At 43.0% G+C, this 27,789-nt stretch overlaps 1 protein-coding gene across 1 annotated transcript in view; it reads right to left on the minus strand.

Moving 5' to 3' along the window:
* TSPAN7 (tetraspanin 7) overlaps window positions 1-27,789 on the minus strand; it is a 149,127-nt gene that overhangs the window by 49,888 nt on the left and 71,450 nt on the right. The window contains exons 2-3 of the mRNA XM_073566019.1: window positions 7,144-7,332; window positions 2,846-2,920 (exon numbers count right to left, since the gene is read on the minus strand). Coding sequence (XP_073422120.1) covers window positions 2,846-2,920; window positions 7,144-7,332 — 264 coding nt within the window. The remainder of the gene's footprint in view (window positions 1-2,845; window positions 2,921-7,143; window positions 7,333-27,789) is intronic.

The following is a 27,789-nucleotide window of genomic DNA, read 5'->3' on the forward strand; positions in this document are numbered from 1 at the left end:
ATAAGGGGACACTGCATCAGGGTACATTCTCGCAGATCTCTTACCCTTGCAGATGTGGACAGGTACCGGATCATGGGGGGCTGCGGGAGGATCCTTTGACCTAGAGGAACTGCTGTGGCTCCGTCCACTTGAACGTCCCTCCTTCCTCTTAGGTTGGTCACTGGGGCGCTTTGCCACGGGCTGCACCTCTTGTGGGTCCATGGGGGCTTCTGTTGTGTCCATCGCTGGGCCTCCAGAAGCACCTCAGCAGCGATGCCTTCTGTCTTAAGAAGGCTCCCCCTCCGGATTAGCAGGACTCTGTCCGGTGTTCGGGCCCCCCATTGGACCGCTCCCCGCGATCCTCCCCCTCCCCTTCAGGTGCCCGGCCCCCTCAGGCGGCGGGCGCGCATCGGCGCGCGTTCACCACAACCGGAAGTCACCGGCATCCGACTTCCGGTTTCGGTGCTAGGCCCCGCCCCCTTCGCCGCGTCACTTCCCCGCGCGACAGAGGCCGCAGGGACGCGCGGCAAAGGGCTAGAACTGCGTCCGCCCGAACGGACCGCACCCCCGGGGAAAGGAGACACAGGGGGACCCGCTTACCTCACCGGTCCCGTGGAGAAGGCGACCGCCGGACCCTGTCTCCACCTGCTCTTACCACTGCCGTGGAAATCCTACCCGGACCCACCGTGGCGCATCCAGGGCCCCCAGCGAGACCGAGGTAGGAGAACCCCCCGCTACCTGAGTCGGTCCGCTGGCCTGGGATTCGGTTATCCATGACGGACGATCTGTAGGGAGTTCTGTCCTTGTTAGGAACAGGAAACCAACTGATGCGTGGGAGAGGTGCCGCCCTTTTGTATCTGTAGGTTTTCCTGTTCCTAAGAAGGGCGGATCCCCTCTCTCAGGTGGTGCTGTCATGGACGACCGAATAACTATAACTTTTTTATTTTTTCGCTGATGACGCTGTAAGGCGGCTAGTTTTTTGCGGGACAAGATGACGTTTTCAGCGGTACCATGGATATTTATATGCGTCTTTTTGATCGCGCGTTATTGCACTTTTTGTTCGGTGGTATGATAATAAATTTTTTGCTTCGTTTTTTTTATTTTTATTTTTTAAGGGGTTCGCTAAAGGCGTTAACGAATGGGGCAGTTTTATAGGGCGGGTCGTTACGGACGCGGCAATACCAAAAACGTGTAATTTTGTTTTTATTTCCAAAAAATGAATTTATTAGGGAATATTTTTTTTTTTTAAATTTATTTAGCGATTTTTTTAAAATTATTTTTACACTTTTTTTTTTACTTTATTACATTGTCCCAGGGGGGACATACCTGTCATGTGACAGATCGCTGATCTGTCACATCACAGATCACTGTGACAGATCAGTGATCTGTCACAGGCACTGCACTTGGCTTCCTCGTGCTTGCGCTTTGCAGGCACTGAGGAAGCCTGTTCCCTGCAGGCCCCCGAAGGTCCTCGTCGCCATCTTGGATTCGGGGACCTGCAGGGATGGAGCCCCCTGCAGCAGCGCTGCACATTGCGCTGCTGTGGGGGGCTCAGGGAAGCATGGAGGGAGCCCCTTCCCTGCCGATGCTTCCCTTTAACCCCCGGTACACCGCGATCGTGTTTGATCGCGGTGTGCAAGGGGTTAACATGTCGGGGGCATTGTGCCGCCGGGTGTCAGCTGTGATAATCAGCTGACACCCGGCCGTGATCAGCGGCGCTCACCATGTGGGAGCCGCTGATCGCTGTGACGTACTATCCCATCCCTGGGAATTAAGTCCCAGGGCACAAGGACGGGATAGTACATCACATGGCAGAAAGGGGTTAAAAAACGGAATCTTTTATTTGTCGGACAGCGACGGATCCAGCGCCCATAGGCTTCCATTCTAGCAAAAATCGGACAGCGACAGATCCGACGCTGTCCGATTTTTCGACAAACACAAAAAACATTGCTCTGTGCGTCATGTCCGGCCGCCGGACAAAGAATTTCCGACGGATGCGGCGAACGACGGATGAAATGTGCGGCCATCCGTCGTTAATACAAGTCTATGAGAAAAAAACAGATCCAGCGGCATCAGTCGCCGGATCCGTTTTTTTTTTTTTTTTTTCAAAAAACGACGGATTGTAACTGATGGCAAAAAACTGATATGTAAAAGGGGCCTAATATATTTTCTGTAAAGTGCGGCAAAATATATATCACCATTATATATTCCCATAGATGACACTGCTGAGCTACCATAAATAACATACGCTGCCATATCATATTTTAAAGTATTTCCAACAGTCTGTACATTGATTTTTACTAGATTACAGATTTTCACACGGTCTCAAACAAAAATTATCCACAATTCATTTCCACAGTGAGATAATCGGCTGCATCCGCACTTACCAACATGACTTCAAAGCAAAATAAGGGGGGTTATACAGGCAATGAACATGGATTTACATCAGCGTAGCAGTGAAGAAATTCATTTACAACCATCGCCACCCTACTGCTGACCCAGGGAGATTTTTTTGCATTAGACATATGAAGAAAGCTGTACATGTGCCGTCAAATTTGTATGGAGCAGTGGGGCATGTGTCGGAGAGAACGGGAGGCACAAATCTGGCAATCGGACAATAGTTGGGGGTTCCAGCAATTGGACTCACAATGATCTAACACATATCACCTATCCTTTTCTAATTATTCCTTAGTTTTTAGTGAGAAGACTTTGGTGTCCTACCCCCATAAAAAGGGCATTTAATACGGTTTCTATCCCATGGGCCGATAAGGAGACGTTACATTTTTAATTGTAGGTGGAGTACTTGCTTTAAAGGGGTGTAGATTGGGCGTAAACATACTTGCCGATTAAAATAATTTTCACTTACCTCATGTCGAAACACAAAGCCTGAGATTCCGGCAATCAGTTCAGCCAGGAATACCAAGGATAAAAACATCGCATACTGCAAGAGAAAGACAAAGTTACAATGATTATCATACATTACGGATGAAACATCCATTAGAAATGTACAGATGTGTCCAATGATGAAAGCCACCAGAGAATCCTGGAAGTGTCATATGTACCTGTCTCAGATTCTTCTAGAAGTGGCTAAGAAAAAAGGCTCTACGTCAGAGAAAGTCAGGAAAAAAAGCCCAAAAATGGCCATAAACAGAAGATCAATGTCATAATATCACATTTTGGCAGGTCATCAACAGCCTAATGCCGTAAAATTGAGTAATAGCTCTTCTGCTCATGTAGCTTGAATGCAGTTGAGTTTTTTTTCTCTGACTTTTTGCACAGAAAAGATGCTGCATTGAAACTGGTCAAGATTTCATGACACTCATGCCCTCTTTGCTTTTAAAGACCCTCATTCAGGATGCATTGCTTTTTTATAGGTTTCTATGCGGAGGTTCGAAAAAATAGTAGAAAAGTGCAGTTGCGGTTTTAGATGTAGAATCAAGATTTTGTGTACTAAATGAAACAAACGAAAAATACTGCGTCAAATCCGCATCAGAAATGCATAAAATAAAAGGGGAAAATGCATAGAAAAAACTCGTCAATAAATAGAGAAGATTGTGTTTGCATATTTTAGTGTTGACACCTGCAGAAAATGTGATAATAAGCAGCAGAAAGCAGGCAGCATTTATGCTACAAGTGATCACAGCCTCAATGGAATTCTCAATATTCTGCAGGATCCGTTATATACAGTCATGGCCGAAAGTGTTGGCACCCTTGAAATTGTTCCGGATTTCTTCCAGAAAATTACTGCCATAACACGTTTTTGTTATACACATTTTTTATTTCCTTTGTGTGTATTGGAACACCACAACAACAACAAACAGAAAAAATGCAAATTGGACAAAATTTCACACTAATGGCAGGACAAAATTGTTGACACCTTTCCAAAATTTGCGGGTAAACGAATCTGTTTCAAGCATGTGATGCTCGTTCAAACTCACCTCTGACAAGTATGGGCAACATAAAAATCACACCTGAAACCATAAAAAGGGAAACATTTACTTAATTTTTATATTGTGTGTGCCACACTAAGCATGGAGAACAGATAGAGGAGAAGAGAACTGTCTGAGGACTTGAGATCAAAAATTGGTGAAAAATATGAACAATCTCCAGGTTACAAGTCCATCTCTAGATGGGCGGTCCGATGGGCGAGGCTTATTCTCCTTCTCGCGGGAGGACATATGAATGCGCTGCGCACGTGCGGCAACCCTACAGAATCTGAGATTCACAGATCACAATATGTACAGCAAGCCGAGGAGGGGGGAGAGAAGGAGAATAAGCCCTGCCCATCTGACCGGACTGCGGAGATTTACATACACCGCAGGAGTGCTAAAAACGGTATTTATGCAGCAAAGGTGGGGAGTCGGGGGGGGGGGTATCAAAAGTACTGCTTTAATGCTTATGTGACACTAAATTGAATGATATCTTTACACCAGATCACAAAAAATGGGGGGCAGATTCCCTTTAAATTAAATGAAACACCCATGAGGACCCCACTGCTAACACAGAGACATAGAAAAGCTAGACTGCAGTAAGCCAAAATCCTTCTGGGAAAGCCTCTTGTAGACAGATGAGACCAAGATAGAGCTTTTTGGTATAGCACATCATTCTACTATTTAAGGAAAATGGAATGAGGCCTACAAAGAAAAGATGTGTTGTGGCTGTTTTGCTGCCTCTGGCACTGGGTGCCTTGACTGTGTACAAGGCATCATGGATTACCAAAGGATTTTGGGTTGCAACATAGTGGCCAGTGTCAAAAAAGCTGGGTTTGAATCTTAGGTCATAGGTCTTCCAGTAGGACAATGACCCCAAGCATACTTCAAGAAGCAACCAGAAATGGATAGAAACAAAGTGCTGGATAGTTCTGAAGTGGCCAGCAATCAGTCAATTATCTAAATTCCATTGAACACCTGTGGAGAGATCTTAAAATTGCTGTTGGGAGAAGGCACCCTTCAAATATGAGAGAACTGGAGCAGTTTGCAAAAGAAGAGTGATCCAAAATTCCAGTTGAGAGGTGTAAGAAGATTGTTGATAGTTATATGAAATGATTGATTGCAATTATTTATTCCAAAGGGTGTGCAAACAAATATTAAGTTGAGGGTGCCAACACATTTTGTTTGGCCCATTTTTGTGGTTTTGTGTGACATCAAGTCCAAGTTGTCTTTTTCTGTATGTTGTTCCCATACACACAAAGGAAATAAATCAGGTGTATAACAAAACTTATGTAACTGAAATCATTTTCTGGGAGAAATACTTCATTTTCTGGAATAATTCCAGGGGTGCCAACACTTTAATAAATATCGTTATTGAAATAGACATGCATGCTCAGCTGTTCTAAGCATGCATGTTTATGTAGAGTCAGTAGAGATTGCTTTCATCGGAAATTGGCTAATTTGCGTCTATGGGCGGCCTCAAAAACAATTTGTTATTGCAGAACTTGTAAGTCTACTTCATACTCAATGATGCAAGAAAATATCACAGCTGGCTCTCTGCTGCAGCTCCCACACAATGTACTGACAAAAACTGCACAAATTAATTGGTCCATCACTGCTTGAAAAAAAAAAAAAAACACAAAAAACCCAGTGCTCCTGCTGTTCTTCCATACTATAAAAAGATATTTCTCCTGGGAGCTCCGCGACATAATAAAACCCCCTCAGAATATGATGGCTTTACAATTCCCTTAGCAAGGAGAAAATCTTTTCTATGGAAGGCAAGAAGAAGCAATATCCGTAAGCAGAAGAAGAAATCCTCTTGCTGTAACAGAATACAATGAGAAATAACGCAAGGGAAAAATCAAGATAAACTGGCAGCTGCATCTCCGTACAGGAAATCATGCCCCAATTGGACGGATGTCCTGACGGGAAAACCAAAAAGCTGTTTACGTAGACTTGAAAGATGCACAACGTTCTGCTTCAGACACCACAAGACAATATGTACAGTACATGTATATGTGGGAAGAGATTTTGTTAAACTTTCACAAAGGATTATAGAGAAAATTTTGATACAAAATTTTCAAAATAAACACACCAGCCTCATTAGATCTGAGACATCTATTTAGCACTGAATGCAATTTGTAATGTGAAATCTGGTAACAGATCTACTTTAAGGGGCTCCCTCCTCACACATTTATAGCATAAAGGTCTCTTGGTTAGTACTGTAACTAAAGCAGACACAAATGGATGTGGGACCACCAGTCATCATTTGGAATATCACTTGCCAAGCAATGTATGATCTGGAGACTATTTGATAGATAAGGGCTACCAAGATGGGAGTCGCATCTATCAGCTATCTCATGGCATATACCATAAATGTTCACGATTGGAAAAACGTTTTAGAATAAAGGAAAAAAAAATCCCCCAAAATATTATTAACCAGCAGAGGGAAAACAGATGTTTATAGCCTGGCTAGGGGGTAATACCTAGGTAATAAATCTCAGCTCACAGCTACATACTAATCCTTTGCTGGTTATTAAAATGAGGGACCCCCAAAATGTAAAATTATGTGAGATCCCCCCTATAATTACTAGCCAGCAAAGGCTAGGTAGACAGATGCGGGCTGAAATTAATATGCTAGGAAGGGGCTATGGATATTTGCCCCCTAAAAACATCAGCTCTCAGCTGCCCCAGAAATGACACATCAATAAGATATGCCAAATCTGGCACTTAGCCTTGCTCTTCCCACTTGTCCTGTGGTGGTAAGTGGGGTAATAGGGTTGGAGCTAATGTCACCTTTGTATTGTCAGGTGACATCAAGCCCTGGGGTTAGTAACGGAGAGGAGTCTATCGCGAGACCACTCTGCTCTCAAAGTGGCTTGCCAGTGACGCGCACTCAAGCAAGTCTTCTTACAGCGTGGTATTCCAAGAATAGGGTGATTTGATTCCCTAGACTGAGCTGTTCAACCAGTGTCAGAGGCGGAGGACTAAACTCCCCCCCCAAAAACGCAGAGCGCTTCTGAAATGCTCTCTTAGACCACAAGTATGCTAGTTGCCAAAACATAAAATAGAGCACATCTCCACTACAGAGGCACTAAACAAAAACAGAGGAAGATTCAAGGCAGAATGGAGATTCCACAGGGCATAACACAAAACTAGAAACATCAAAACACTGTAAAAAGGCCTCAATTATATAATGCAAAAAGGCATATAAACTATTACAAAAGCTCCTCACCAGTTTCAGCATCCATGGGCTACCACGGCAAGTGGCAAAGCATCCAAAGAGTCCGAAGACAATGATTGTAGTTCCAGTTCCAATGAGGACATAGGGAGCATTGGTGGAGTTTTCAGCGATGAGAGAGATATATGTTCCTAATGTAAGTTTTCCCCACACTCCCACTGCTAGTAGGATGACACCGGTAATCTGCAATGCAAAAACATGGAAGCATAAAACAATTAACTAAATATAAGTGCATCTCCTGCATTAGAGGCAGAATCACTTTGTGTTAGGACATTACAACCATTTAATTATTACATCCATTACAAGAGATTACAACCATTTACATAACCATAATTATTTTGTAAGATTTGTCACGTGATCCATGGCTGCCGTACAAGAATTCTGAGACTACACCACAGACGGCGCTTGGTGCCCCACGCTTCCAGCTCATCACAGGACCTCTGCCTGGTCCCTGCCAGACCCGACTTCTACATATGGCACTTTAGCCCCTCCTGCACATTCATACTGCAGTGATTGCTTCTTTTTCTCCTGTGCTTTAAGTGAGGTTTGAAAAAGACCCGACATAGGGTCGAAACGTTACCTCAACGCACTATTCCCCTGTGGTGTCTTCAATAAAAAAATTTTTACATTGAAAATCAAAATTTCCCAGAGTGCAGCTGTTTTCTCTTCACTGTACAAGAATTCTGGTTCTAAAGATTCACCACCATTTAAAGGACTAGTAAAGGAGGAGATTACAAACTATATTTGAGGAAATGGGAAAGCACTTCATAGAGCAAGAATCCGGGTACACGGGTTATTGATCTCCTTGTGCTCCTATGTGACGTCTCTCACCTTTTTCTGTCGTGTTTAGGACACAACACCTACAGAGGCCTTTGGGTAGTAATGGAAACTGCGACAGCCAACACTTTTCCCGGATTCTATCTGGACTTGTAATGGGAGGGGGGAGGGATCAATTGGTAAAAACTTGAAGGGTTTTGAAATTCTGCTTTTTTCATAGCCATTAAATGTCAAGTGTGGTGTTCTTTTCAGAAGTATTTTTTATTTTGATGATAAAACGTCAATGCGTTTCTGGATCGTATCAATTCCTTCTTCAAAACTACTTATCAGCCCTAACAAATAGTCCTAACGTAGGGGTCAGTACGATCCAGTTTTAGGATCCTGCTAAAAATTCCTAGTTAATTGGTTGGTACAATCCAGAAATGGGTTGACATTTTACCCACAAAATAAAAGAACACCGCGTCCGCTGACTGGGAGCGGCGCAGTATTTCAAAGTCCCTCAAGTTTTCACAGAATGAGATTCATATTAAAAGGAGGTAAATGGGGAAGGAGCGGGCCTGAAAGTCGGGAGAGCTAGACATGCATGAGAGCGCTCTGAACCCAACAGAATAAATCTTTCTAATCCAGCCGGTTTACCCTGCCATCCTCAGCTGAAAACATCTTACTTCACTCTTTACTGCAATGGGAGAAACCCGCTGAGCCCGCTATTGTGTCGCTGCAGCAATGCGATCACCTGAGGTCTACTCGTAGGCCCGAAGCCGAGGCCTATTGTGTGGGCCATCATCTCTCGCCGACCCAGAAGTGGCCTGCAGCCCTCATTAACAAGAGTCGGAGCGACGGTGGGGCTTTCAGGAGGTAGGAGGCTCATTGACACCCTTACTGGGTGAATACCCCAAAGGCGCACGCTGGAAGGTTAGGATCTAGTACAGCCTAGAGCGCCAAGATATGCGCACTCTTAGACAACGCATTAAAGGAAGCTATCTTGCTGAAAACTTAGTGGGGCAAGTCCAGAGGCCGTTGTGGCAGCCCCACGAGAAGACACCTACTTCTCTATTCTATTTTTAAAGCACAACTCATGTAGACCGCAACCCCAGTAACCCCCAAAAAACATCATAAGGGTGGAAAAAGAGAAAATTCTTCCACTTTATTACTCCACAATTCATATAAACAGCCACTGAATCCAGAATTCTTTACTGACATCTGGTGGCGGTTTACAGAAGTGCATAAGGTTTTTCATAAATACGGGTACCGTAATTGAAATAATTGTGTAAGTCACAGTTTTTCCCCCTACTTGTTGTTTTGAGCTGTAACAAGTGCCACATCCAACAGCAGACCACTAACACAAAGGTCCGTAGTTTTTGTCTTTAGCAACTATTTAAAAGGTGTAGTTCTATCCAGTCTCTACGACTACAAATAAGGCTCAATAATTCTGATAGCCTTTACGACAGCCCGCTAAGAAGCCGGCCCAGACACAGAGCCCTCCCATCTATACACATGTTCGGGGATGGACTACGATATAAAACATTCAGTAACTCCTCACTTATGTTGCTTTGCAGACCTACACGGCGAGATCGGTGCCTTATCCTGGTTTCTTTGGAAGAAAATAGTCCTACTTTGGCTAAAATGGCACCAATGCCCAATCTGCCAATCAGCACATGGGGAGATGCAAAACGATCTCATGATGCTGCTCGCATGATATTCTCACAGCGCCACTTCATCATCCTCATCTTTGGGCACTTCCCCACATCTCATCCATGAAGGACTCTGGCTCACTACAGACTTTGCAGAAAAGCCCGCAGCGGCCGACGGTCTCCCCCACCAGCGGCCTTCAATATACCTTCTATGTTAAGGTCCTAGACCGCGTGCAGGATTCTTGGAACGGATAACACTGTTCTTTGATTATTACTCTCTTGGTGATGGTCTTATTTTGGCTCGGTTAGAGCCTTGTGATTGTACCACTTGTTTCAATTTAAAATTTTAAAAAAAAAAAGGAGGTCAAAACTCTTACCTTCTGAGCAATCAGGAAAAAATGACCGGTCAAGAGGTGTCAGACGTTAATCTGAATACGATTTGAGAGATCGAATCATCCTCCCAGCTGGAGGGCTACTTGGTGGGTGCAAGACGCGCCCAAGGACTTCACCCTAACAAGGAGGACTATGTTGCCGACAGAAGCTCTTTTAAACGATCAATTTCTGAAACAGACAACATTTCAACCTCATTTATGCTGCCAACAGCCTTGACCTAGTTCTCACAGGCTGACTTCCAAGAGCGGTGGACATATTCGCACAATTACCTTTGGGCCAAATACAAAGGAGAATATTACATTTGAAATAGAATCTATGATTAAGGCATGGGAGATATTTCCAGCCATAGAAATCCATGGCTTTGACAGATCTAAAAAGATGTTTAGCTTCAGCCAATTACAGCCCAGAGTTTCAGGTCATTTATGTATTTGTTTGTCAGTAAAACCATCTTTGATTGGACAGAACTTTGTGCTCCTGGGTGTTGGCGTTCTCTCACCTCGCCTAGTGCTTACAATGTATTTATAGGCGCTCACCTCTCATCCCTGCAGGATTATTGTCATGTCCTTGAGAAAAGCTGAATGTTCAGAGACGCAGAGTACAAAATGAAAACCGAAGACCGCGCCCTGATGGATCCTAGTGCTGCCATTTCTCCACTGACTGATGAAAAGTTGAGAACCCACCATTGTTTTAATTTTATATAAGCAAAAAAGTGATGAAATACGGATGATAAAAACTGAAACTTTGGTTAATTTTTTCATGTTTTTTTTTAATCAGATTTCAACAGTGTTTGTTTGCACTAAAAAAATAAAATAAACGGACGTGTGAAACTGGCCTACGGCTAGATGCTCATACAGAGGGAAAAGCCATTTGTGCATTTTGCTGCAAATCCACAGCAAAATCCACATGTGTAATATGGTTACTGCTGTGGATATGCCTTAGAATTCACCACTATGTGGAAAGGGAGTCAAAACCGCAACAGAAATTGACGTATCGCTGACTTCAAAATCTTCCGATCAATTTCAGTGGTCTAAAAAATTCCACAGCAGGTGGATGAGCTTTACTTAATATGCATCACATGGCTTGTACTATAATCCACTGTGGGTTTCCTCTGTGTATATCTGTCCCTTGTGGATGTACTTTAACTCCCTTATCACAGGAAGCCCTAGAGGTGTTACGGGACTTCGGAAGCATAAAATGCGAGAAATTATATATAACCCGGGTTGGGAATCTATGTACACATAGGGTGTGTGAAAAAAAACAAATGAAATGTATACAGGACAGACAGGGGCGTAACGATTGCAGAGGTGCGACCGCAACTAGGCCGCTGCAGGAGGAGGGCCCGCCAACACCAATTTCACCTGAATGTGCTTCCTGGAATGGGCCAAGGATGGGGGCATTATACCAGGAAGGTGGTCAGCATACGGGCATTATACCAAAATGGGGACATTATACCAGGAAGGGGCCAAAATGGGGGAAAGTGTAATACCTTAGAGAAGGGACCAGGATGGGGGGAAACATTATTACTGGAAGGGGTCAGAATGGGGGACATTATTTTGTGGGAAGAAAACACATATGACTTTATAGGATCTAGAACACTACAAGAGCCCATAAATCTGACCAACATGCATTTTCTCTTTCTCCCCTTCGCTGCCCCTCTCTCCGCTATGCAAAAAGGTCCAAATTTTGCATCGGTACCCACTGAACCTCTAGTTACGACACTGAGCGCTCAAATCCTATTTTTTTTCAAAGGGCATGAAACATGTCAGAATGCTCATGGCGCCAGCAGTTTAAAATCTTCCTGTAAGAATATTTTCTACCATAATAATAAATGCAGCATTATTCCAAAACATTTCCCAGTGGAACATTTTTTTCATTTAACAATGGGACTAAACCACGGATTAAAAAAAAAAAAAAATTACACTTTTAATCTCTGTTGCAAGAGAAAAAGGTGCCCTTAATTTAATAGCCAAGTGTGACTCTATCCTCACCAAAATAGCCCAAGTGTGTGCTCACTACCATGAAAGAGATGCAAAATTAGTGATCCTAGTAGTCTCTTTTCAGTTATGGCTTTTTATATAATTTTAAGCCAAACAGCAAAAAACCCTCTGATGTACATGCTACAAACGTCTGGATGTCCCTTCACTGGTCAGCGAGGGGCCAAAGAGCATCTGTTTGGCCTCTGTCTGATCAGTCAGTACCTACTTCTTTTCCATCTGTCTCCACCCCACTTCATTGATGGACAGCTCTGGCTTCATAGAGTTAGAGAAGTGGGAGATATTGTTTATCAGTATGCTTTGCTTATATATTGCTATTAATTCCACAGCACTTTATATACTGTATCATCACTGTCCCTGATGAGACTCGCAAACTAGATTCCCTAGAACTATGTCTTTGGAATGTGGGAGGAAACCCACGCAAACACGGGGAGAACATACAAACTCCTTGAAGATGTTGTCCTTGGTAGGATTTGAACCTGGGACTGCAGTGCTAACCCACGAGCCACCGTGCAAGCAGGTGGAAAGGTGTATATAAATGACTGGCGCCACCACGATGCACCTGTACTTGGTTTGGTCATTATGTGCTGAAAGAGTCCCTTTAAAAGGCGTCTATTTAACCCCTTCATGACATGCGCCTATAAATATGGCACGAGTCGGAAGCAGGTGTATGGAGCGGGCTCACGCACCAAGCCCGCTCCATACCAGGCAGGCGATGGCTGAATATTACAGCCAGGACCTGCCGCTAACAATCATGGATGAAGCAGAGCTCCGCCCACGACTATTAACCTGTTACATGCAACACTCGTGGAAGTGCCCACGCATCATTACCTCCTCCCATCGGCGCGCTGTGACTTCACCGATGGGTTGTCATGACAGGCGATGGGTCAGCTGGTGATACCCTTGTCCGTCATTACGGAACTCCTTTGAAATTCTGCCTGTTGCCGGGCTTCAAAGGAGACTGTGATTTCTGGTATATGCAACGATGCCGAGCATCTTCAAGCTAACAAGAACAGTAAAAAGTAAAATAAAAAAAGTACAAATCACCCCCTTTTCCCACACTGAAAGCAAAAATATTAAAAAAAAAAAAAAAAAAACACACATATTTGGTATTGCTGTATTCAGAAAAGTCTTATCAAAATCGTAAGACAAATAACCCGATCGGTAAACTCAATAAATGGTACTGCAGCTCAATGCTTGGAAGGAGATATCATTGACCTGACTAGCCTGGACAACCACTGTAACGTCATGGAAAACTAATGACCAACTAATCTGGGCGTTCGGCACAGTCTTCATTGAAGGCACACGTTGGGGCTTTTCTGGCAGTTCATAGGCTCTACAGTAATTCGTAGGCATACACTAATGCCAAGTTTTCGCTTTTTAAGCATTTCTTTGCATTGCTCCCCCTTCGTGTATTCTAGGATAGCCCCACAACCTGATCATTTTTCATGAACTATTACCGGGAAAAGTCTCATTTCGCTGCCTCGGACCTAATGGAGCACACACAAACAGCATGGCCATTACACAATAATTACCAGCCCGGACTAATGTAGAAGCGGTGTTTGCTGTGGTTTAGGTTTATGTTAGCAGTCACAAGGCATCACGTGCAGGCTTCCGGCAGGATGGAGGGAGAGGCATTATACCGCAGTACCTTTCCCTTCTGCTGTGTTTCCACTACAAACATTTCCTGAGGAACACATGCACGTGAACATACCATCGTGTGTAGGTGTAAACAGGTCACACCGAGCTATTGCTTACACCGTACTATGTACAGAGGGCAGGCTACAGTCAGGACATCCCTTTAATCAGGGCAGGCTGCGATGCAGAGCCCACAATTGGAAGTGATTACATCACATTTACACAATGGTATGTGCAAGGTAAGCAGTTCTGCGCAAGCCGCTACACAGCCTGTTGGTGGCTTTATCCTTATTTTACCTGATTTATGCTATAGCTTGTCAAAGCCCGCAGGGTTTAAATAGAATTTCCACCTATGTGACCTGTACGTAGCTTCTTCTAGAAGATGTATACTTGTATATTAGATACTGCCTGTAGCGGAGAACAAGCTGACCCCTGAGAACTGTGCCTCGTATAGTACAAGCAGAATTTAACATTGGGAATTCAAAAAATTACCAACTCCGCACAGTGTCTGCCGCACACGACTTCTGTCCAATGTGTTGGGCAGAATAGATGTTGCCTCTCCAATCCCACCGAGTGGGTTAATGGGGTGTCATGTCTGATAGTCAGATATCAGTGACACCATTCCGGCGCTGAAATAAAAATAAAAAAGCCAGAAGTGATGTTTTAAAAGGAAAAAAAAGTCTATTACCAAGTTTTCCCACTAGTGATATTGCTGACTAGGTCTAGGATAAGGTCACCGATATCCCATCGGTGGTACCCGCATCGATCAGCAGACTGAAGGGGTTGTGGCGCTCCAGCCTCTTCATCGATTACCAGGTATAGCTCTGTACATTTTGTAGTGAATATGCCTGGTAGGTCACCTCTCTCCAGGTCAGTCCCATTTAAAAGGGGTTGTCTAACAAATAGCGTTTTTCAAAACAACATAACGTGAGAAGAGGAGTAGTTTCAACATACATAAATTATAAATCTTGACGGGTCTTGTAATAAATTACATTTTTATCATTTTTAATAGCATCCTATATGGATTTTCCTGTGGCTTGAGTGGAGGTCAACTCAATGATGGACACTCATGAACAGCAGCTTCCCTACTTTTGCTGTGAATTGATCTGACAGCGAAAAGGTCAATACTAGGTGGGGAAGAGACAAAAAGCAGAGACAGGGGCGGTGGAGGGGAAAGTGGGGCGGCGGAGGGGAGAGTGATGCACTTCTGGGAAATTATGCTGCTTCCTGATCACAAGGGACATACTGTTGCCACCTCATGAGTAGAAGAGAGACCAAAGTTGCAGAGAATTGAGTAAAATGGCTGAAAGTGGTGAAAATCTCACAGGAAAATGACATATTTTGCATTGATATTGTTAAAGTAATGATGTGTATTGCTCCAAAAAATGAATTTTATTTTTTGTTCTTGGTATTACCCTTTAAGTGAATAGGACTGAACTGTATTAACAGGCACAGCCACTACAAAATGTACAGCACTGTGCTGAGTAAATGATAAAGACCGGAGCAACTCAGCACATCATGGAAAAGCCCTTTAAAGCATACACCTGCATTTTTCACCTCAACTCCCACCTGACCATCTTGACACCCCGTCACGCTGGGACAGATCATTGCCAGTGTGCCGTGCTCAGAGTATCCCACACAGGTACAATACCAATCATCTGGATTGTGCACAATATTCTTCTGGAGGGAACTGTACCTAATGCCCAGCAAGGAGGAACGCCTCACTACGCCATATGGTAAGGTTGGGAGGAAGATGAACAGAGAATTCACAATATAAATAAGTAACTATGACTCACTGGTGATGGTTCCAAGCAGCGGGAGGTGGGAGTCAGCGCTCATGCACACGGCAGACTACTTCATGATTGTTGCTATTGACAAAACAGCACAATTTGTCACATGGCCGTAGAAAACCCGTCCCCATACTAGTCTACATAGTCTAGCAGGCTTTTTCAGACTACTGGCATAGTATTTCTCCACAACACTTCTATCCAGACCGTACATTGTTCACTGTGGTTAAGTAGTCTGATAAATGGATCGCAGTGTGAGACAGAGTGCTGACTTTGGAAAACTGCACCAGAATAAAGCCAATAAACCCGCCAGGGATAATATAATGCAGACTAGAGGAATGGCAAATATAAAAGCAGTGGTTTTTACCAACTAACCTTCCTATGCGGACTACACTTAATCAAAAGAATGCTAATTATAATAATAGGATTATGTTACAAGCAATTCCCGCATGAAAGGCATGGAGGCCAACAGTACTCTTAGCTAAAATATAGCCAGAGAGTTATGGGGACCCCTATAGAGTGTTACAAATGAGTTTATTTTTAAACTTTACATGAATTTTGTTAAAAGGGGGTTTCCAGAGTGGATGATTTGATATATGTAAGATGACAAATGGGGCAGGTCCACATCCTCATTAGATTCAGCGCTCTATGACTCGCTTACAGTTTCAGTGATTTGTCCGCAGCGGCGACATCACGTCATCAGTTCACGTCACAGCTGCAGTCAATCGTTGAGCGCAATGCAACATCTCTGCCAATGTAGACATAAGCCTCCGAGGTCAGTGATTGGTTGCAGCGGTGGATGTGAACTGTCAAAGTTTCATCACCACTGCAAAAAAAAAAAAAAAAAAAAAAATCACCTAGACCCAAAGCAGCAGCTGAGAGATGTCGCTGGACATGGTGAGGACGAGTACCTGCTCCGTTTGACATTTTACATGTCATTTTCCTGAAAAGAGCAACACCCTTTAAAAAGGAATACAATTTCTCACAATACAAATTTGAAATATTTTCAAGTGGCATAATCAAAATCCAAGTAAAGAATTTTTGTTCAAAAAAATATCTTTTTATAGGCTCAGTATATCACAAGGTGAGTACGAGGAGATAAGTCTAAGGACCAGATTTGTACTCCCTTTTCACTATAAATTTCAGCACAATCTTTATATTCACACTTTACGACGACTGATCTTCAATAAAGCATCCTGTGAAAGGCAATTTCACAAGTATCGAAATACGTCTCTCCACTGCAGCTGACATCTGCTTAAAGCACAAATAGTCCCAACTTTAGGAAGGAAGCAATGAAACATAAATCCTTCACAACATGTTACCCACTCCACACCTGCTAATTGGATCACACTGCAGTCCTACTTTCCTGTACACCTCCAGGTTATTTATCCCCCCTCCCCATACCAACTTCCCATCTGCCACTCTCTGGTGGTCCACTGCCCCTCTCTGCTTCACACCTACAACAGGTTGTAAAGAATTTACACTTACACCTAAAACATGGAGCCCATTGTAATTCAAAATAAGACTAGGTACATCAGTCTGGACAGCGCATTTTTTCCCTAAATTGCACGTTAGTATTGTTAATACAATTGTGGGTTGTCCAGCTTCAAGTTCACATGAGCATATGAACTTTTTTTGGCTGTACATGGCATAAGGATCACAATACAGACGAGAAATCAGCAGTGAACACATTTCCAAACATGAAAAACAGTTTCCTATTTTAATAATGGCAATATATCTGTAAAACTCCGGAAGCTACAAGAGTGATCCATATTGGATCTGATTTTTTTTGAGCACCCATAGACAACTAGGGGAGTATCATCCAAAATACAAAACAGACTAATGCATACTGAAATTAACACATGGACATTTGGTTTGCATACAAAAAAAAATAAATAAATAAATAAAAACAGTCATCTAAACAGCCCTAGCGGAAAAACATTGGTCAGAGTGAGGTCACTTTGGGACTGCAAATACAGCTTTGCTCATACACAACCAGACATTGACTAGACTGTATAGCTAGCTAATGGCCAGCAAGAACTATGAGGCCCCCACAGCCCTCCACACAGAGTATGATGGACCCCAAAAGGTGGGTCTTCAGAAAGGCAGATTTAATGGACTCAGAAAAAGTGTCAATGGCTGGATGTTCTAATCTAAAGGACAGAAATGTCCAAGAAGGATGGGGAACTTTTAAAATCCTATTTTGCATCTGTGTTCTCTAAGAAAGTAATTGTATCATCAACTGATCTTCAGGTTGCCATTGTATGAATAAAAGAATCCACTCTATCTAGAAACAGAGAGATGGTGAGGGAACACTTAGCTAATTTAAAATTTACCGTATTTTTCGGATTATAAAACGCTCCGGATTACAAGACACACCCCAAATTTTGAGGAGAAAATAGTAAAAAACATTTTTAATAAAATGGTGGTGCTTCTTATAATCCATGCGTCTTATTGCTTACAGGGGGTGGATGGCTGCGGTGAAGTGGGGTCCCAGGGTTGCTGCTGGAAGAGGCAAGAGAGGAGCGTTGCTGCAGGCCGCAGGCTGGGATGAGGGGGGTGTTCCGATGTGTGGCACTCCGCTGTGGGTGTCCGGTGCCGCTGCTGTGCAGTGTCCCAGTGGCGGTACTGCGGGGGGCTCTGCCGACATTTAGTGAAAGGCCAGAGCCCCCGGCAGTTCCATGGTTTCTTATGTGGTGGACTCCGGGAAAATGGCCGCCGGAAGGCGGCGCATGAGCAGATGGAGGTCTCGGCACCAAGAACTCAGGAGATGAGATCTTAGAGCAGCACCGCCACTGAGACTCAGCGCAGCGGCGTGCCGATAAGATACACCCCCATTTTCCCCAAAATTTGGGGGGGGAGAGAAGTGCGTCTTATAATCCAAAAATTACGGTAAATCTCCAGGTCCAGATAAATTACATTTTATGGCACTGAACGAGTTAGAGGAAATGCAGAACCACTAACCATGATCTTTGAAAAATCCTGGAGAACAGGAGAAGTTCCAGAAGATTGGAGAAGGGTACATTTTCAAAAAAGGAAAGATGGAGCCAAGAAATTACAGGCCAATGAGCCTTACTTCTATACCAGGAAATAACTTTGATCAAATTATTAAACAGAATGTACGGAAGTGCTTGGATAAGAATACAGTAATTAACCAGAGCCAGCATGGGTTTTTAGCAAACAAGTCATGCCAGCCTAATCCAATTTCCTTCTATGATGGAATCACTGACTGGGTGGATCAGGAAAATGCGTTAGTTATAGTGTATCTCAACTTTAGCAAAGCATTTGATAAAATATCTCATACTATCCTTTTAGAAAAAATTACCAAGTATGGGATTGACAAGTCCATGGTTACGTGGGATTCATAACATGCTCAAGCTTGAAGGGTGTTTCAAGATGGGTACCCCAAGGCTCTGTCCTGGCCCCACTGTTGTTTAACCTTTATTATAAATGATCTAGACAAGGGCACTGAAAGTAAACTAATAAACTTTGCAGACGATGCAAACTAGGAGGGATAGCTAAAGGCCCTTTTACATTTAGCGATGCACCAGCGATCCGACCAGCGATGACGCGGTCAGGATTGCTGGTGCACCGCTAAATGATCGCTAGTGAGCTTTGTGAGGAACTGAAATACTTTCCCAGCACAGATGACTAGTTAGCTCAATTTATGTTGTATTTACATGCAATGACCTTATCTGGTGGGGGAATATGTGCCTCTTTCTCTCGGCAGGGGGGCCACTTGGGTTCACACCACTCCAGACTGGCCGGAGACTTCACTGGCTGTGAATTCAATTTACATTGGTTAGGGGGTTGGGAGTAGAGTTGAGAGACTTGATGGGGGAGTGCAGTTGTATCTGGGGATCTGAAGCGAAAGGAGCAGAGTTAAGGCCGCTCCTGGAACCCATGAATGGACTATCGAACTTGGAACTAAGTTTTCTCGGGCTTCGGTCGTGAGATCTATATTCCCCTAGGAATTATCCCATGGACTATTTTTACTGACTTGTTGCTGATCCCGTGGACTGGGGGCATTACATTGGGGTCATCTACCTGGACTTACTGAAATGCTTGTATGGATATAAATAAAACTTGTTGCATTGTTAACCTGCCTAGGTGATTACTAACACCCACAACTCTAGATCTTCACAAGCTTCCACACAAGGAAGATCTCACAGCGATGCAGCAGCGACGCAGCGGACGATACTTACCTTTCACACAGAGCGATCCTGACGTCCTCCCGCCCGCGTCCAGCGTCGCTCGTCTCACACAGCAGGAAGCCCAGCATGAAGCAGACGACGAGAAATGGAGCCGCCCGATCTCGCGCGATGAGCGACAGACAGCGGGGGGAGGCCGGTCGGAGGTATCACACATAGCAATATCGCTATAACGTCACAAAATCGGTGACGTTATAGCGATATTGCTAGCGATATCGCTATGTGTAAAACCCCCTTAACACTAGACAAGACAGAGAAAGGATTTGAAGGATCTAGATAAGCTTGAACAATGGGCAGCAACTAAACGATTATTATTTGACAGGGAGAAATGCAAGATTCTTAATCTAGGCAAGAAAAAACGAAAATTACATCTACAGAATGAGAGGAATAGAACTAAACAGCATGTGAGAAAAAGACTTGGGTATACTAATAGATCAGAGATGCACATGAGTCAAACAGTGTGATGCAGCAGCTCTAGGAAGTAATAAGAGAAGCATAGAGTCTAGATCATGTTAAGCAATTATCCCAAACTACTCCTCCTTGGTCAGGCCGCATCTGGAATACTGTCCCAGTTCTGGGCACCACATTTTAAAAAAGACATTGAAAAACTGGAGAAAGTTCAGAAAAGAGCAACCAGGATGGTGATCGGAAAAAAAATCTTTTACACTGCAATCTTTTACACGGACAAAAAATTGTCCAGCAGTGTTAACTGGACAGGTTTGTGTGTACTGTATGTGCAGTAAAAATCTCCACTGCTGTAACCTGAAGATAACATAACCTAATACAACCTACTCAGCCATCTCCAGGTCACAGCAGCTGCTCAGCAGTCAAAGTGTGGACAGCAGTGGTAGCAGCTTCTTTTTATCTTATGGTATCTCCAGTATTACATCAGAGCATTCACTAGAACATCTTCCTACACCTGAAGGGGCATTACGTCTCAATGGCACCTATCTTTTTACCATTATAATAAAGGATTCTGGCAGTGTAACAAGACAGTGGCCGTTATAAAGTTCTGTAGTTGCCTCAGTAAGAAGAACAAGTGCTCTCAGCTAATTAGTATTACCGTATTTAAGATTTATAACAACTTTAAAAAAAAAAAAAAAAAATCTATTCCTGAAAAAAAAAATGTAAGAGGTAATCACCAATCTACAAATTACTACTTACAATCTAACCTATGCAAATAGAAGAAAATTGAGTAACCATAAACCACAGTAAAAAAGTATGAAAAAAGTAAGAACAATCTTTATTTATTCACATTAAAAGAGAATATCAAACATTCATAAATACATTTGAGGTGAAAATAAGAAAAAGGACAATCCTGATGACAGAGAAGGTAATAACCCCTACCTATGATCAGAGTGACAATGGGCCATAAGACCACATACATGAATGAAGTCATTACGCATAAAAAAATGCTTAGATATTAAACTCAACAATCAGTAACTGGCCCCAAAAAATGTTACATACGGTAACAATTACCATAGATGACAGCAACATGTACATCCATAAAAAGTTAATCTGTTAGTACCAAAATCATGCCCAGTACCCAGCTGCCATAGTCACTCACCCATAATATCGCTGTGAAGGAGGGGAGACAGCTCACTCAACCCCGACGCGCGTTTCACCACGGCTTTCTCAAGGGGAGGTGTCTGTCTGGCGGTGAGGCATCGCATGATAACCGCTCGGTTCAGCTGGGCATGCGCCGCCTTAATTATCCACACCGGGGACGCCGCGTATATAATAGATGACGCCAGACAGACACCTCCCCTTTTTTATGCGTAATGACTTCATTCATGTATGTGGTCTTATGGCCCATTGTCACTCTGATCATAGGTAGGGGTGATTACCTTCTCTGTCATCAGGATTGTCCTTTTCTTATTTTCACCTCAAATGTATTTATGAATGTTTGATATTCTCTTTTAATGTGAATAAATAAAGATTGTTCTTACTTTTTTTCATACTTTTTTACTGTGGTTTATGGTTACTCAATTTTCTTCTTCTATTTGCATGTGATTGTGAGTACTCCACGATTTATGGTCAGTCCTCACTATTTGGTGGGGGAACTATTACTGTTATTCTAACTGGTTCCTGGCCACTTCTGACTAATATGAATGTTTTTAACTATTTTTCATTACAATCTAACCTAGTAAGAAATGTCGCCATGCATGAACACCTATACCAGGATGGCCTAGGACACAGATCAAGAATGGTCTTGTGGTCATGGGGACACTTCCAAACACACAGGAGGAAAAATAAGCACAAGATCGCATAACACAGACAGATATGTAGACGTGTGGCTCGTTAGAGCCACAGTGGTAATGTGGTTTGGCTTTTTGTGTTGGAAATCCATCGTAGGGGCCAAGATACAAACTATATGCACAAAATGCACAGTTGTTTCTTAAGAGCGATAATCATAATGATAATCTTCGAAGAACCACAACACAATCCAATTCGTAGATGAACCCATTTCTTTGCAATGCAGCCAAATCTGAGCGTCCGAGTAGGCTGGATAGATCGGGACTTTCTATGGAAAATATTATACAACAGACATCTTTAGATTAGAAAAGAATAAGGGTATGTTCACACCTGGCACAATACATGCCCTTTTGCTGCATTTTTTAAGTGCAAATTCCAGTCATTGGTGTAAAAGTGCTGCAAAACACCAAAAGAATTGACATGCAGTGACAAAAATGCAGCATGACAAAACACACAGGGAAAAATAACACCATGTGCAAGAGACCTAGGAGAGCTCAATGATTATTCTGGTATTGTAAAACGCAGCATATTTTACACATTAAATAGGCAGCAAAATGCTATAAAATGCATGAACTTACCCTATGTTTTCAGAGAATAGAAATACCATTTTGGTAACAACTCTTGCCAACATTATGTGATGAATACTTTTTCAAGGTAGGTGAGAGAGTGGGACACTTAAGGCTGTATGCACACGCTGCGGATTCATCCGCGCGGATTTTGTAAAATCCGCAGATGAAACCGCAGGTCAAAATACCTGCGGATTGCTCTGCGGTTTTGTCCTGCGGTTTATCTCCTCCTCAATGGAGGAGATGGCAAACCGCAGGAGAATCCGCAGAAAGAATTGACATGTCAATTCTTTCTGCGGATTGAAAACCGCAGATAATCCGCGCGGAAAATTCCGCACCATCTGCATTGCGGTTTTTGATTCCCATAGGGAATCATGGTACTGTACACCGCAGCAGAAACTGCTGCGTGTGCACACAGCCTAATAACAATGGCTGACAGTGAGCGGTTTGCCTACCTACATAGGCAATATTAGAACAGAATGAGTCAACTAGATGGCACTGAAAATCGCTTAGCAAGACACGCCGAGGGCGCAGTGTGGACCGTGCACTCCATACGGCTACTCTACGGTTCCTTATAGCCGTGTCATGCATTGCCTCCCTTTATATACAGGCCATCAGTTTCCCTGGAGCGTTTCCTTTCTTTTCCTGGTAGTCTGGTCGCTGGGCAGGTAGTGTTCCTGAAGAACAACATATTGTATTTCCTACAGCACTAACACCATTTCCCTTGCCCCTGTCATTCTATTTTTATGCAAAAACAAGCAACCCCAAAAGGAACCCAACAGACTTACAGACTTGCCCATTTTCGTAAGTCATTGTATACCTCATACTTTACCAATTCTGGGGTGTCTTTTCTTAGGACTTCCGAGCTGTGACATTGCGGTGTTATTCCTCTTAGACATGTATTTATACATGGACAGCTCAATGTTACCAATTTACACCTGACACTGCCCAATCAGTGCTTTTAGTTTAAGCCTAGCAGACACTTTAGATAGCTACCAGTCGCACAAATGGTTTGGCTTTCCACCTTCTTGCCCCACTATTCCAACAGGAGCACTCCATCTGCCAAGATTCCCCTGGCAGAGGCTCATCTCTTAGGTCACAATCACATGTTCAGTACTTGGTCAGTTTTTTACCTCAGTATTTGTAAGCCAAAGCCAGGAGCGGTTGATAAATCCAGAAGTGGTGACGTGTTTCTATTATACTTTTCCTCCAATTATTGCACTGCTGGTTTAGGTATACACATACTGATGCAAAATACTGAACAAATACTGAACCGTGTCCTTAGAGAATAAATGGAGAATCAGTCTGAAATTGGAGATGCGCATCTCCTACGACATAATCTGTGGGTGGTGGGGCCCATTCACATTCGACTGTCAGCCTAATCTGTCAATATTAGCAGGTATGGCCAATATTGTGTGTTCTGCCCTCTGAATATAGGGCAAATATGTTTGCATTATGTGCTGGTTTAGGTATAGCACCATCTAATGGTGGCTGAATTTATAGCTGTGTCTTTAACAGCATTTATAGCCTGTGCCTTTAATAGCAGACTGAGTGTTGCATTGTGGGATTGAAGCAATGTATTCTGGGATGAGGAAAAATGCCATTTTCTTCTGTATATTTCATAGGACACACGTGTTTATTTGTACTCCTGTAACTCCCCTACTTGAGTTCATTATCCTGGTAAAGCATATCTGGTAAGATTAATATCATTTCTTGCAATGCAGTGTTGTACAGAGATGTTATTAACTGCATAGCAGCTAGTGCACAGTAGATGTAATTAGAAACCTGTGTATTCCATGTAAAGTTTGCATCACACTGTATACTTCCTGTAATTGTGTTAGCTGTGTGATCATCTGCCCAATACTTACCCATGTCATTTGAATTCTTTATAGTTTTACCGTATGTTCTATACTCTTCACCAATAAACAAGTTAGACTACAGAGAATGGTCTGCTTATTTTGGAAGACAGAAACTGGTTTATGCTGTATGCTAGATTGCACACCGGGTCAACGTGTATGAAAGCAGAACATTGTGGTTGTGAGGAGTTTTATTATCACAATCACTTTAAAACTGGATATTTAAAAAAGAGAAAAAAAAGACCACGGCAACAGGTGAACACAACCTTAGTCTGTATAGGTTCACAAGAGGAATGGTTATACCAATTCCTTATACACTGTCTCTCCAGCAAGGAAGAGGACTAGAACTCTAGTGCCACTTGTTGGAAATAGCAATCCTAAAAGTCAATATCGAGTCTCTAAAAAGCCTTGCTACATGACTTAGGATAAAAGCCAAAGCCAAAACCAAAATCTAAATCTGCAGACCCTGTTTCGAGGTACTGCCCCTTGTCAGTGCAAAGTGTGAGATCTGGCTTGGCTGGGTGAGAGACGTCTGACCGGGATCCAAGGGGTAACGTTTCTCCTTGTGGAGAGTGACATGCTAAGCCTGACATGCCAGATTGAGGAGACTTTCAAGCCTTGCAATGCTCCTCTGGAAAATATACAAATTGTTTCTTCAGAGAGGAAGAGGACTAGAACTCTAGTGTCACCTATAGCACTATCGACTCTGGAAGAAAAAAAGGAATGTCACAAAGTCAAGTTCTACACTAAAAAGTAAGAAGAACTGATAGGTCCTCCTTAGGCAACACAAAGGCCTGAAAACTTCATAGATAAATATACTTTCCACATTCTTAATGTCTGAGCTAAGAAAGATTAATAATAAAAGAGCACATACCCCAGGGTAATGCTAAACAGCTTAATTGTATAACACTTTATTTTGTGCCTTAATGAATTGAAGGTTGGGTACGAAGGATTGCTTTATCGAGAGCAACTTCTCAAAGATTGTGCTCTCAGAGCTTCACAGATATGAAAATCAATGTTTGTTTCAGAGCCGCAGAGACATCACCATGTAGCTTGTATGTACAAAATGCTATGGCTGGAAGGTTCATGGAGAGCCTATACTTTTAGGCCACTCAGTACCCAAAGGAGCTGCACACCATCAGATATGTCACGCTGGCCGGTGTCCACATCCACAGCTGATGTATATGTTTATTCAGGAAGTATTCTTAGCGGCTTATCACAAGTCACTCGTACAGCGAGCTTTGTCCAGATAAACTGTTGCACGCTATCGGGAAGTTTCCTCAGAGAAAAATGCTCAGAATACAAAGTATACTGCCATCACAGGAACTCCGGGTTCTAAAACATTTCCTATTGTTCTTGTTTTCACCAGAACAATTAAAAAGAAGTGTATTTTGTGCTGCGTGGGTCTCCAGTTTTCCTTTCTCATCTCAGTGAATTGTACAGTATTAACAAATTGGTCCATGTAACGAGAGAGTCAAAGATAGATCACCGTTTAATAGGATTCATCTCTCGTTACACCAATGTGAATCAGCGACAGCCCTTTCCAACCAATACTTTACAATACTAATAATCTTATGTTTACCATGGGGGGAAACACTAAAAAGGTCTGGGATCTGTTCACATTAGCATCATGTAGCTCTGGTTGCAATTCCAGATCAATTTTTCGAACCTACAGTGAAGTCTGACTGATTTTCATTGGGGTTCATGTATTTTTAAAGTTCATGATCAGTTTACTTGACACGTCCATTTGAGTAAACCTGTGCCTTTCCTCAGTTATTCCTCCCAGAAATGTATGAATATATTGCAATAATTTGGGGCATGCCCCTACAATGATTGACATGGTCCAATTGGAGGACAAACCTCTTTGGCAAAGGAACTAGTAACACTTAATTTATTCATTATATTTTAGAAGTAAATAACATAGAAACAGCACAATGTGGCATGTAAAGGGACTCTGTTAATGACTGTTCAAACCAAGCACAGGCACTTGACGCACCTTGATGAGGCCAAACAGTTCAGTGCACCTACTCACCTGCCTGATTTCCATCCATCTCCGCCCTTCTCTGACTGTCAGAGCTGTCAAAGATGACAGGAGGTAGGAATAGATGGAAAACAAACAGGTGTTACCCGGTGCATTATATTGGGTCACACCATGATGCATCGGGTGTTTATACTTGCTTTGGACAGTCATTCTGTTGGCAGAGTCCCTTTAAGAAAGTCTCTCCAGAATTGTTATTTCAAGTGGAACACTAACAGACTTGTCAGAAGTTGCTGCTGGTTCTCTCAAAGGCTGCATAAAAATACCCCAAACTCTGCAAAGTAAACACCACAAATGTGAACTGAGCTTTAGACTAAATTCACACTAGTGTCACGACTTACATAGAGAATGTTCACATTCAGTGCTGGGGATCTGTCATACAATGACCCCAAATAGTAATTGATAGGTCATATTGAGTTACAATGGGGTCTGTCTTGTGTTCCATCGAGGCTTCTGAACATATCAAGCATTATATATGCTGTCAAAAGTGATGGGGTGCCTTACTCCTCACAGGGAGCCTACAGTGGGAAAAATAAGTATTTGATACACTGCCGATTTTGCAGCTTTTCCCACCTACAAATAATGGATAAGTCTGTAATTAATATCGTAGATACACTTCAACTGTGAGAGACAATCTTAAAAAAAACAAAAAACAAAAAAAAAAAACAGAAAATCACACTGCAGTTGCAAACAAAGGTTTCTCTGCCAAATATTAAGTTCTGTTCTTCTGCTGTATCAAATACTTATTTCATACAATAAAATGCAAATGTAATCACAGTATTTTTCAGACTATAAGACACTTTTTTCCTCCAAAAATGTGGAGGAAAATAGGGGGTGATTCTTATAGCCTGGATGTACCGGCTCTGGCGGGGAGGTTGGGGGAGCAGCAGTGGCGGAGCAGCGGGTCACAGGAGGATGGAGCCGGTGGTCGCTTCCTGTGCCCACTGCTAAAGAGAAATGAATATTCACTGCATTCCACGCCCATGGAATTACATTACAGTTAAAGCCTGCTGTGGAGTCCTACCTGTATGACTCATATCAAATGACTAGTTGTTGATGAATCATCTTTTATGACTTTATATAAATGACCTCTGCCATGCTATGGAGAGTACGCTGCCGGGAAGGTAACGCTGCCTCCTCGCTTCATTATCCTATCTCTCTTTTCCCAGATTGTCAGGGTGTCCCTATCACTTCAGGTGTGCATCTGGAAATCCCGTGCCTGCGCTCTCGGACTGTCGTCTCTCCTCTTTACGGTTTCGTCCTTCAATGGGAATTGCGTTCACTTTTTTTCTGCGCTGGCACTGGAGAGTCACTGTAACTTCCACTCCCAGCGTCCTCTGGCTTGCAGAAAAGTTGCAAATGACATACTTACTATGTAGAGTGGGAGGAAGGAAGTCGGGAGTACACCTTTTCTGTGAATCTGAAAACGCTGGGAGCGGAAGTTACAGTGACTCTCCGGTGCCTGAGCAGAACAAAAGGGAGGGCAAAGCCTA

The sequence above is a fragment of the Dendrobates tinctorius genome, unplaced genomic scaffold (assembly GCF_039654945.1).
Source record: "Dendrobates tinctorius isolate UK_male_01 unplaced genomic scaffold, ASM3965494v1 ptg000016l, whole genome shotgun sequence".
NCBI lineage: Eukaryota > Metazoa > Chordata > Amphibia > Anura > Dendrobatidae > Dendrobates > Dendrobates tinctorius.